Consider the following 13,497-nt stretch of genomic DNA (forward strand, 5'->3'; position numbering starts at 1 on the left):
TCACAAATAAAAAGGAGAGGGAGATATAAACTTATATCTACCCCATTTTCACATAAAGAGGAAAATTACATATTCAACTCAGAAGACTATTACAACATACTTTTTCAAATACATAAAAATAAAGAAATCATCAGTTTATTCTATACAATACTGCATCGTCATAAAGATTTTCACATTTATTTTAAATGCAGAAAGAGATTTAGTGTTTTATTTCCATCAAAGACTTTCTTTGGCTTTGATGAAGAGTTAAAGCCTGGTGGAGAATAGACCACACTGCCACCCAGTGGTTTCCGCTGGTAATCGCACTACTGGTGACAATAGAAATATCCATACTCATTTTACGTGTTGCATAAACCAATTACGATCCATTTATTAATTTTAAAAACTACAAACAATATTCCAATGTAATTTATATTAACCGCTTCTTTTCTGAAATACACACTTTTAAAGAGTAAAAAGGGAATTATTTAATAAAATTTAAATATAGTGCAGCTGCTTGGTTTAGATGTGCAACATCAACACCTGTCAATCATTTTAGGCGGGTTTTCAGCAACGGACCAATCAGCGGTCGGTCGTAATTTGTCCGGAAGTACACGCCCCTTATTTAGACAAAGTGAACTTCCGTAAACATAGCCGGGGTTAATTATTGCTAACGCGCTGCCGTCATTTTCGAGGAAAAGAATAAATCATGGTAAAACGTTGTTAGTGGGGAACATGCAACCCCAGAGCCCTTACCCAGAACATTTAGAGGGGGAAATACAATTTATTACATTTCCAAAAAACCAAACGGAGTCTGAAATAATGCGAGAAATGGATGAAGGTCTGCAGCCGACTCCATCAATACCACACGTACAAAGGTAACTTGAGGTAAACGTCCCATTTTTTGACACTGTATGATAGTCAAATCAAAGTACTTAATTTTATGTGTGTATATTCCATAGCTAACTCTAAGGAAGCATGAAAACATACAGCGGTATTTACATTTAAGCACCTTTTTATGCTAATGCTTATTTTTAAGCATTTCCTGAAGGCAGATTTTCCAACCCGGTATTATTTAAGTCATTACTCACCCGCTTTTCCTCGTAGAAAACGCTTCCCGCCAGCTTTCACGCATCCAGTGAGACTTTGTCTCCTCCATTCTTTCCCTCCTGAGAAAGACTTGCTCTCTAACGATGGTTTCTACGTTGAAACCTTAAAGACCTGATGTAGGACTTGTTGAAAAATTTGCCTGCCTGTCGTTTTTACCTCAGTTTGGCTGAAAAAGTTTGACTCAAAAAATGTTTTGGGAAACGAGTTGAGTTCTTCTTCTTAGTTTTATTTGCGGTTGGTAAAAAAAAACAAAACAAAACAAAAAATAGGTAAGCGTTACCGCCACCATCCGGTAAGGAGTTTGGACATCAATACAGACATCAGTGTTTTCTGACATCAATGGTGTCTGTATACGTATGTTTTTAAAATAAGATTTAGCACCCTGGTATTTTTTTAACTAATTAATTGATTTCTAATAGATTTTGAATTTTCTCATAATAGATTGATTATAGACAGCACTTTTTCGTCTCTGCTGAGAACTGACTTTAAATACTAACGTTCTGAAAATGTGAGTTCTACTACTTCTGCCATTATAACAGTTTGTTTGTCGGAGGTTTTCTCCAGTTCTACAATCATGTTAGTGTGATTTTACAAAACCTGCAGTCTGATATATGTGCTGTAAAGTTAGGTTGTTAATCAACCATAAACATAAATACAATTCCTTCACCTGCTTACACCAGAGAAAATTATATTTAGAATAGTTAGCCAATTATTAATCTAAGGTGTTTTTACTCAGTATTTGTATTTTGTTACAATAAGTAAGTCCTTGTTTGTGTTTTTGCCTTTTTTTGGGGGATGTATTTCTATTGAAATAATTTATAAATAAGTCAAATGTTCAGTTTTATGACAGTTTATGTTTGTTTGGGAGAGTCCTGCTCTCACGTGTAATCTGATATTTTAATCGTGTAATTTTCCTACAATAACTCATTCAAAAAAGAATGACTGCAGGCTAATTTGTTTGCAACATGCAAAATCCACTTGGACTTTTGTTTCAACATTTCATATAAATACGTCCCCTGTTGTTTTTTAGAACTATTTACCAGATGAGGGATAATTTAGCAGCTGTCTCTAACTCTGTAAGACAAGCAGGAGAAAGACGTCAAAGAATCAAGGTGGGTCACTTTCATGTTTATTGTGAGACATTTCAGAAGTAAATATATTATACATTTATTATACCTAATAGATGTATAAACATTAAAACTGTTTTTATGACATCAGCATTTCATTAAGAGATGAATATTTTATCAACATTATTTATAGTTTAATACTGCAGCACTCAAGCAATTTTTTATTATTTTATGCAAATTATAACATTTTGACAAATGTCTTGTATCGCCTCTCAGTACTTTTAATTTTGTTCGTCCTTATTCAGTATGTGAGTTGATTGTTGAAAAAAAGGCTACTCTGAATTCATTTTTTTTGTTGAACCTTTACAGTTTTAGCTGTGTAGAGTTTTAGAGATATGGGATTAGTATGACATTTAAAACCAGAATTAGCAGAAATAACAATTCCTAGTTTAAACATTTATTTACGGATCTGCTCATTCAAATGTTTACAATTAGAATATTTTGTGCCACTGCTGATTACGGTACACTGCAAAAACACAAAATGTTACTGAATGTTTTTAGTAGTTTATTGTGCAGATATCTTAGTACACTTGAAATAATAATAAAAAAAACTAACTTTTTAGACATTTTCACTTTTTATAAGTTAAAATTTCTTATTCCACTGGCAGATTATTTCACTTATAAGTAGGTTGTCATCAATATTCAGGGATTATTGACTTAAAACAAGTATTATATCTGGATGAAAAATTACTTATTGCTTAGTTTTGTCTGATTTTAAGACGTTTGCACTAGAAACTAGATCAAAAATACTTGGTAAGGTTTTGTGTTTTTGCAGTGTGCTCCTTTTGTTTAATCCATTTGTCATGTATTCATGTTCAGCAGAAATGTCGGTGAACGCCTCTTCGTTCTTCAACAGCAGCCTTCCAAACTCCAACATGTCCGCCAGCGTCTTCTCCAGCTCTTTCTACACACTCTGCCTCAGCTCCAGCCCCAGCTCCTTCATCTACACCACGTTCAACGTCATCCGAATATTCCTCACCCTCCCTCTCTGCCTCTTTGTTCTCAACCTCGGTCTTCAGCAGCAGAAGAAGAGTCCGTCCTCTTCCTCAGGGACGATGAGTCACACCGACTACTTCACCTATCATCTGGTGACCCTGGAGCTCATCGATGTGTTGGGATACATTTTGTCCTTCATTGGCATCAGTAGCAATGACTTATATCTGATATTCTGTGGGGTCAATGTTATGTTCTTTGTGTGGTACGGCCAGATGTCCTTTCATGTCCTGACGTGTGTGGAGCGCTACCTGGCTGTGGTTCATCCCATCGCCTACATGGGATTTAGGAATGAAAGAGGAATCAGAATCAGGAACGCCGTCGTCGGCTGCGTTTGGTTGCTTTGCTTCATCGGAATGGCTTTAATTTTTGTGAGGAATATGGTTTTCCCTGGCTGCATGTTGATCGTTTCCCTAACAAGCGTTTCCTTCTGCAGCCTGTCTGTGCTGTGTGTCCTGATCCGGCCCGGTCCCGGGGAGCAGGCTGAAAACCGGGACCGGGTCGACCCGTCCAAGCAGAGGGCTTTTTACACCATTTCTGCTATTCTGGCCGCTCTTCTGCTGAGGATAACGTGGGGAGCTCTTTACTTTGTCCTGTACCTCAGACAAGGAGCTGATGATTGCGTCATAATAGTGTCATGTGTCTGGTTCACCATACCAAGCAGCCTGGTGCTACCGCTGCTGTTTCTACACAGAGCAGGAGAATTACAGTGTTGTAAGCTGCAGTGTTTGATAGAGAAGTTACACTTTTAGGGTTAATGATATTTACATTTTTATCTAGGGAAATATTTATTCACTTTACCATTCTTATGAATTGGGACATTTCACTCGTTCAGTTTTTTTCTTAAAGGGTACATAAAATCACATTTTGCCTGTTTTTGTTCTTTATTTTAAGACTCTGCCGCTTCAAAAACAGCCCCAGCGCTTTAAAAAATAATCTGTTTTTTAGCAATAAGTTAATATTCTTTGGTGTTTAAAATCCTCTAAAATGTAACGTCAGAATTCAGGAGGCACTGTGTTTCACCTAGTAACCGCAGTGAAGCCCAGCCTGTTACCGAACAACCCAAACGGAGTTCTGCCCGTCTCCTAGCAACCCAGGCCGAGCTGCAGAACATTTCTTCAGCTGGTTTTGCCGCTGTATGCTGGAAAAGACGAGTGTTTTGTTGTTCACTTAACACCCTGAAAAAAGTGGCCACATTCTTGTTGGTTGTGTAGGAGGATCCGCTTTTGCTTTTCAAAGATGTGTAGTTGTATAATTGCGAGTCTGTTTGCAGCCGTGTTCTCCTTTATTTCCATGGAAATTGATTAATCCGAAAATGTTTTATTGTTACTGGAGGAGCGTCTTTTTGATTGTGCTTGTAAATGTTCTCCCCAGACTTGTTTTTAAATACGACTTGTCTGTAAAAATATCAGCAGTTATTTTTATTTCACATGGTTTTCTTTTTTACTTTTTTACTTTCCACTCTTTCCTGTGAAAAAATATAAATATTCTGGCCAATATTTGAATGTAAATGACATTTAAACAAGTGACGATTAGTACATTTGACCTACTCAATCACTTCAGAGCGAAGGTGACTACTTCATGAGTTTTTATTATCTCTGTAAGAAATGTGTGATGGCAAATGTTAATTTTTTTGCATACTGGTACTTTCTGTTAAAAGCAGATCAAAGTATTTTTTCTTCTTTGCTTTATTTAATAACCATAATTTAGCATTGAAATGTGTCCTAATAACTTTATGATGTTTTAAAAGAATACTTGCTATCAAATATAGGGATTTTAATTCAAAGGAGTCCTGCTCTCTTTTTACTGATAATATTTATAGGGTTCTTCAGTGAACAAGATGTTCTTTAGTTTTGAGTTTATCATCTGGCTTTGTCTATATTTAATTTTTTTTTGTCTGAACTTACAGTGTTTGAATGTTTTACCATTATGATGTTTTTAACCAGCTGATGATCAGGGATCTGTTTGGCCTCCGCCTGTTGATTTAATAATAAAGAGGGTAATTTAGTTGGATGAAATCCTGAAGTTTGTTAGAAATGTTGGTTCCTAAATTTGGTCTTTGCTGCAAACGGAGTGTGCATGTTCGCCGCTAGGGGGCGCCAGTTCTCCACCGATTACATTTGTAAATATGCAACGGAAACCTTCAGCATGCCACTTGCACAGTTTTTTACTTTATTTTCAGAAAGTAAAACTCATCCTCACACACAAAGCAAATCCAAAGCCCCTATTCCATGAAATTGTGATAATTATGTCTTATAAATAATGCAAACCACAAATTCAGAATCCTGATAAGCTTTTTAGACACACAACTGCAGAATAAGACATTTTGATGTAAATAATAATTCTGCTGCGGACATGGCACACAAAACAAAACACTACAAACATTTATGACTTCAAAGGAATTTTAACAAAATATTATATATACTTTTCATCATATAAATTAGCGCATTGGCTGAAGTGTTTAAGTCTTTTCCTGTAAAAATTACATAATGTGTGACCAGGCTTTTGTCAAACTTCATTTTAGCCAACATTTATCTACATAATTCTAGCTTCATATCCAACACTTGTACAATACTAACTCAGCTTTTCTTCCCACTTAGGTGTCAAATAATTGTTACATTTACATATAAAGCATATTTAAAATCTAGAGAATAAATGGTGCCAAAAATCAAGACTATTAATCTTCTTATAAAACAATACAAAATAAAATGATGAAGAAAAAGTTACAACAAAAAATTTGGCTTAAATCCAGAGAATCTGAGAAATGGGTTACGAATCCAAAGTCATTTGTAGATTAATAAAATTATGCACTAAATCTCTAAATAAAACATTTCTGAGAGTTTTAGTTAAATATTAACAAACTAAAGTCCTTCATTTAGTCCAACCATTCTTCATAATTTAGTTTCCCTGGCGTCCATCTTGAAAATCCTGCCCTTATTTGGCATTTTTGCGACGCTGTAGTTTCCCTGCCTTGTGCAGAAACAGCAGAGGAAGCATCAGACTCCCAGGCAGTGTGAGAAACATGGTGCAGGCCGTGACCAAACAGTAACGGTTTGATTCAGACAGGGATATGGCAAACCAAACTATATTCATGGCACATCGCAGCAGCAGCACCATCAGAATTGATACAATAATGATAAATGCTCTTCGCTTTCGCTGGTCCAGTTTTTTCTTGAGCCCAGGCTTTTCACCTGGACCAGGACGAACCAGAAAGAACATAATCCAGACGTTACAGAAAAAACCCACAGCTAGAAACACCATCCAGATCAAAAAATTTCCAATCAGGAAGCTGCTGAATATGCAACACGTTCCAGCAACACAAAGCAGCCAAACAGCAGCAATCACAATGTTCCTGATTTTAATCCCTCTTCCTTTTCTGGAGCTCTGGTAGGTTACGGGGTGACTGACAGCCAGGTAATGCTCCAAACAGGTCAGCGTTTGAAACAGCGTCTCCCCAAACCATGAGAAGCACCACAGATAGTCACCGGTTGTTACCATGTTTACATCAGACGTATAGATCCCCCAACAGCAGCAGATGGACCCACTGACGCCGACCAGCTCCATGACAGCCAGGTGGAAGGCGAAGTGGTCAGAGTGACTCACATTCGCAGCTGTGGAGGAGGGAGAGGTTTGTTTCCACTGCTGGAAACCACGGCAGAGGATCAGGATGGAGACGGGGAGGACGACTGAAACCAGGACCAGGTAGTATCCGGAGAGGACAGAGGAGCTCGGCGTGATGAAGAAGCACCGCATGTTTAACGATGACGAGCCAAAGACGCTCTCATTTGAGAACGATGATGAGTTTCCCAACATATCTGAAAAAAGAAGGGAGATATGTTATAAATGACAGCTGTGGAGAGAGTAAAATGGGTGCACTGTGACTCAACACAAGTCAAATTGCAACTTTCAGTAAATGCTCAATGAGGACATGTTGAAAGTTGTAGGTTTGATTCCACCTTCCCCAAGATGACAACCAATCAAAACGTCTCGGAATCTGCTGAATAAATCCAGTTCTGCTGCCTGTGTCTATGCACACACTGAGATCATCAAGCAGGAATCACAGACATCGCAAAATATCACCAAAAAATCTCCTATTTAATTTCCATCATGGATTAAAATCAAACATCAGAGGAGCTCAAAGTTTTATTTTTGTTAGTTTAAAAGAAAAACAATGACTGGCTTCTTCTTAAAAGTTCAATGAAAAGAAAAACAAACAATGTTCTAGTCAAAGTCACACATGTGCCAAAATTGAAATTTTATCATTGTTCCCCTCTGATCTAATTAGATTTATCCTCAAGTATCTTAGCAAAGTGTAAAGAGTTTTATGTACAACTACTGTTTTACTTTTTAAAGTTCAAACTTACCGTAAGAGTTTTCCCCAGCAGTCTTTGTTTGTGTGAATATCATGTTTAGAAATCCTGGCTGGATTTAGTTTGTCCACCTCATGTTAATCTCCCCAAGCTAAATAGCATTTATTTGCATAAAAAAGTTATAAATAATAATAATAATAATAATAAATAAACTTCTTATTTGACACAATGCACACAAATGCAAAAACATACATGAATGCCCTGCAATAAATTTACATTACATACATGAATTCCATGTTTTCCTATTTATTTTAATTTTAATTTTAGGCTCCATGTTTTTACATGAATTTGTTCTGACTTTGCACCACATTTGCATGTTGATGTTGCAGCAAACCTTTTGTTTGCCTGCTGTAATGTGAAAGCCGTTTAGTTATTTTATATCTTATCTTCATTCCAGTGTTAAAGCTTATTTTAATGCACTGTAAAACTGTTTCTTCTAATAACTTTCTCTCTGGGATTAACTCTAACATGTTTAACATGTGACATTAGTTTAAAACAGTTGACTGTTGTTATAAATCATGACATTTTAGTCACAGATGTCCTTAAAATAACTTTACTGACCTTCCACAGATTCCTGCCGACTTGGAAACGAATCGGTACATTTGGTACTGGAGGTTAAAAGCTTGTTGTTATGGCAACCCCACATCACTCTTTAATTTGTTCACTGTGTAAAATGCAAACACGTTTTTTTTGTTTTTTTTTGCAAAACCAAAACAATGTCAAGATGATAAACTGATTCAAATCCGTCACTTTGAAAACAAATGAATCAAATTTTTTTTTTTTTTTTGCAAAACCAAAACAATGTCAAGATGATAAACTGATTCAAATCCGTCACTTTGAAAACAAATGAATCTGCAGACAAATGGAGACAAAACAGAACCACTATAGCATCTAATCAAAGTTACAGAAATTATAGTTTTTGTTTTTCATGAGTGAATAAAACATCACTTATGGTTTGTGTTTGATAAACATCAACAAACACATTATTTATTTACAAATTAGCTTGTCAACCTACTGTTGAGGAAATAAATTTGAAATAAGCTAGTTTTAAAACTTAACATGTCTTGATTCAAATGCCCTAATTGTGGTTTTGAAATTAGTAATGGATTCTGGCCTATTGACCTTTATGTTACCTGTAGTTACAGCAGATGGTTTGCTAGAATCGTTTGAACTGCCTTTTGTCTGTGGGAAAACAATACAGTGGAAGTTGTAGCTTTTCACACTCATCTGTGAAAGGCCGTAAACACAGCAGGGGTTTCTGGCTTCAGATAGAGGGTCAGAGATAACTCCTGGTTGGAGGAGCAAAGATACGCATTATTTGAATAAATTAAAGGAAAGAAGATAAAACTTTCTACACAGAAGTAACAAATCAGATTTTGCTCTTGCAACTTCTCCAAAGACGTCTTTGCTTTTTGTTTGTCGTTTCCATCTTTTGTCTTTTTCTCTCTCAGGTAAATTCATGTGTTTGTGCTCTGAGGTTTCTGATGTTTTGTGATGTGTTTGTCTGGTGATAGTTTGCATCTGTCTTGAATAAATGCTGATTAATGTGACGCTGTTATCTCTGTGTGATCTCAGTCTTTGCGCACAGCATTTTTCTGAACGCGGGCATAAGAGAGGATTTAACGAGTCAAAAGGTTTTTAAAGTTCAAGAATTTTTCCTCACTGAAGCCATCGAGCCCATAGATGTAAATGTGTCGATAATAAATAAGAATCCAACGCAAATGTTATTTACCACATTTAAATCCTGCTTCAGAGGTCCAGGCTGTTTGCAACTGAAATAAATGACCAGAGCAATAAATTTGCCAAATTGTCCGGAGACAAAACGGAGCGACAAAGACAAAAACAATAATAAGGTCTGTGCGTTTTGTTTTATTTTATAATTGTTCTTTATCTTTAAAGTACAAAACTCAATAGCTCATTTCATAAAAGAAAATGTGTTCAACTCCAGGTAGTTATTATATTCTGACTGTTTCCAGGTTATATATGTTTTAAGTCTTTTTGTTGTAGTTTGTCAGACATTTGAAGTTAAATGGACTTTAGGAGCTTCGTTGAAAAGGGAAATATTTCTACATAACATTCCAGTGTTTGTAGTTTATAACACTTTCATTTAATAGTAATAATAAAATCTGAACAGGATTTTACTCTCAGCCATCTTTACAGAAACTGAAATATTTAGCTTTGCATTTAACATCGCAACTCAACTGAAATATACTGAACAAGCAAAAATGACACAAGTTGAGCTGAAGATTTCTAAACCAGAACAAACCAAACAAATAGTTAGTATTCAGGAGACTGAGAGCAGATAAACTGTCATGAAGGTAAAATTTTAATGCATCTAAAGCTGGGATAATTTACAGTGTTTTTCCCCAGTGACAGTATTTATTTAAATGTTTTCACACAATATATTTATAATTTCCCTTTTTCTGTGGCGTTAGGACGTTTGCATGTTGCCGTGAAACCTGGCTGGAACTAGTTGAGATCTTTCCAGAACACACAGAAAACAGGCCACAAAAGCCTGGAGCTACTAGTAATCTTGTATTATGACTTAATGTTGATTGAAAAACATGTAATCTTTGTTTTTAAATGCAAAATGAATTTATTATGTTTTAAAGATGAGTAAAATACATATAATCATTTCTAATTACTGTATGAGGTTGAAGAGTAAAGAGTAAAAAGTGTCTGAAACTGTGTCACAAATATAGACTGCAGGGGTGAAAGAACTGTCAGCACCGAAGAAAGAGGAAGTGAGATTTTGAGACTATATCTGCACCAGGTGTTTTGAGTTGCTGATCTTTGAGTTTTAAAGAAAAAGGAAGATTAAAAGTTGAGTGGAAGAAAGGTTGAGGCTAACTGAAGGCACTTGACGTCAGGGAAAGTACGCACCGGACATGCAGAATATACAGTATAGAAATATATGCAAACGGAGGATCGGGGTTCTTTGCTCCGCGGCGTTCGAGTCGAGCAGACGGAGATGCAGAATCAACGGAGGGCTGCGTGATGATACCCCGGGACGATGAGACTGTTCGCTGCACAAGAAAGGAACAAGATCCGTTTACCCACAACCCGGGATTCTGATTCAACTGCAGCCCCACGCTCAACTCAAAGGATTACAACGATGCTGGAGTGGACATGGGGAATAGACAAAGATCGGATATGGATAAAGAACTGAGTTCATTGAGGATTCTCACCAGTTCAACTTTGGATCTATTCTAAAAGGATCCTGCCAAGACAAAGACAGGACTCCATCCATGGACGTTAAAGTTTTCTGCTGCCAAGATCGTCTCTGCATCTGGGTTTGAGTAAAACTGCCTCCCCCAAAGCCTCTGCTTAGATTTAGACACAGTGTAGGGTTAGAAGTAGGTGAAATGTCTAAATTTTCTTAAATCTATTGATTACTTAATCCTTTGTTAATTGCTGTATGTCTTTTCTCCCCTGCTAAAGCTTGCTAATAAAATACTAAAGTCTAATTGATGCTGTGGACAGTTAAATTAATTGAGTCAACCAAAATTAATTCTTCTGATTAACGTAAAATCAATGTTGATGGTCTTAGTAAATCAGGGTGGCTTCATACGTTCTTTAGTTCAGATAAATAATGACCCTGGGACTTATTCCTAGTTGCTAAAATTATCTAAGCCGGTAAGAAGTGCACGTTAATGACAGGGAAAGAGCTGCCATGAACAGACGTGGTTTATGAGCTCGGACACCGGCGGGGCTACTCCGATGTCTGAATCATTGACTGAAGCGGGTCATAACGTCTGGATGAAGGTAGTTAGAGCTTACACGAATCTTTCTCGCTCCCAGCTTAAACAAAAGTTCTCTACATTCTTATTTGCGGTAATACCCAGAGATGAGAGGCTTTTCGGACCCGTGAGATGGAGAGCTGGTCAGTAGTCAGTCCGCTAGAGTTTGGGAGGAGTTAGGGGCTTGGCTGAGTACTGTGGATTAACAATGTGTAATTCTCTAAATTCACTTTATTTGTAAAGGACTTTTCATACCAAATGCTTTGCAGATAAACAACGACGCAAAGAAAAAAATACAATTAAATTGTCATTGTTAGACAAAGATTAGGATTACTGGAGCAAAAAAAAAAACAAAAAACAATGGTGTAGAGAAACAGGATTTCTAAAAATGATAAAGATTGTAAAAGTCTTCAAAAGCATCGAAACAAATAATGAAACTCTAATTATTTGAACTCAATAAAGTATTTACAAGTACAAAAGTTGTTAATGTTAAAAAATCCAAAGGCAGATTTAAGAAACAGAGAACCAACTTAAGCAACCTAATGTTTGAGAAAACATATCTATATCTATATATCTATATATCTATATCTATATGTATATATATATATATATATATATATATATGTGTGTGTGTGTGTGTGTGTGTTAAATTAATCCCATTTTCCATTTAATGCATTTTATTCGCAGCCTCTCCTCTGAACATGTCAGCCAACTCGTCATCCTCACTCCTCCAGCCACAGCCTTCCTCCCTCCTCTTCCTCCTCTTTGTAGACCAGCACTGCTTCGTCACCAGACCGAGCTCCTTCATCTTCATCGTCTACAACGTCGCCACCGTCCTCCTCCTCCTCCCGCTCATCATCCTCGTCCTCGTCGCCGCATGGCAACAAAAGCGTCCCCACACCTGGAGCCACTTCGACTGCTTCACCTTCCACACCACCATCATCGAGATGTTTTATGTCGCTAAGCTCGCTCCCTATGTTTTTGGCGTGCACACAAACAACGTGGCGGCGGTGTTTGTCGGAGGCGTTCTTTCGTCCTTCGTTTGGTATGGAGAAACATCTTTTCATGTCTTAACGTGTGCGGATCATTACCTGGCTGTGGTTCAGCCCCTCACCTACAGGAGCCTCAGGACTGGACGGGGAACCAGGATCAGAAATGTCTGCGTTGGCTTCGTCTGGCTGCTCTGCTGTCTGAGGATGGGCTTGAGTGTAAAGAGTAAAGCAGCCTTCGTTCTGGATTTCTGCCTGGTGGTTGTTTCGTTGCTGATCACGTTGTTCTGTAACCTCTCTGCTCTGCGCGTTCTGGTCCGTCCAGGCCCAGGAGAGCAGCCTGACCGCTCCAAGCAGAACGCCTTTCACACCATGGTGGTCATACTGAGCGTTCTGGCGCTGAGGTTTGTCTCCAGCCTCGTCTGGGCTGGAATATTTGTAACACAGATGAAGAATGAGTGCTTGATCTTGGCGGGAATCATCTGGTGCAATCTGCCGAGCAGCCTCGTGCTGCCTCTGCTGTTTCTGCACAAAAGGAGAAAGTTTGCATGCTGCAGGAACAAAAAGTGAAATTATTGAGGATGCTGCCTTATAGCTCAAGATTCTCCCGTCTCGACTCTGTGATGACGATGCGCAACCAAAAAAGCTCGGCTGAAAATGTTGCAAAATGTGCAACATGAAGAGACGTGTTGGACCATTTCCATTAGTTTTAACATGTTTCCACACATTATGAGTTCTATATCTGGAGTATATTTGTGTTTGAAATGTGCTTCCAAAACTTTCAAACTTTTCATGTTCAGTGTTTCCCACATGCTTCAAACGTTAAACTAGCCCTCCAATACAGATGTGGACAAAACTGTCCATATTCCACTAATGTCCAAAAACCACAATCTCACAATTGCAGTGTTTCCAATAAAAAAAAGAGAATTAAAATCACATGAATAAGTTTGTTCAGGTGATAAGTCATTTAAAAACATGTCACTCCATCATCCTCCAGCCACTTCCTGTCCACCTCTTTCCTGTTGTGATGGGACAAAAATGTTCCCGTCATTTTGACATGGCCAGAAAAGAACAACTCAATCTCAAAAAAAAAAAAAAAAAAAATGTTTTTTCAAAATTGTCATGTTTCCATTAAGCAGAATATTTTTAGTAATATTGTCAACAGAAACACAGCTGTTGTTACAAATTT

The 13,497-nt window shown here is 37.4% G+C and overlaps 1 protein-coding gene across 3 annotated transcripts; it reads left to right on the forward strand.

Moving 5' to 3' along the window:
* The first annotated feature begins 577 nt into the window (after nt 1–577).
* On the forward strand, nt 578–4,881 carry LOC103149129 (uncharacterized). Of its 3 annotated transcripts, none has more exons than XM_007568148.2 (3): nt 578–867; nt 2,120–2,201; nt 3,036–4,881. In XM_007568148.2, exon 3 carries the CDS (start codon nt 3,041–3,043, stop codon nt 3,959–3,961), a length of 921 nt encoding a protein of 306 aa, XP_007568210.1. In that variant the 5' UTR covers nt 578–867; nt 2,120–2,201; nt 3,036–3,040; the 3' UTR covers nt 3,962–4,881. The 3 variants fall into 3 exon arrangements, with proteins under 3 accessions (XP_007568210.1, XP_016535187.1, XP_007568209.1); XM_016679701.1 differs by having other exon boundaries at nt 3,039–4,881; XM_007568147.2 differs by having other exon boundaries at nt 578–857; nt 3,039–4,881.
* The last annotated feature ends 8,616 nt before the right edge of the window (nt 4,882–13,497 follow it).

This window comes from Poecilia formosa, unplaced genomic scaffold (assembly GCF_000485575.1).
Source record: "Poecilia formosa unplaced genomic scaffold, Poecilia_formosa-5.1.2 Scaffold218, whole genome shotgun sequence".
NCBI lineage: Eukaryota > Metazoa > Chordata > Actinopteri > Cyprinodontiformes > Poeciliidae > Poecilia > Poecilia formosa.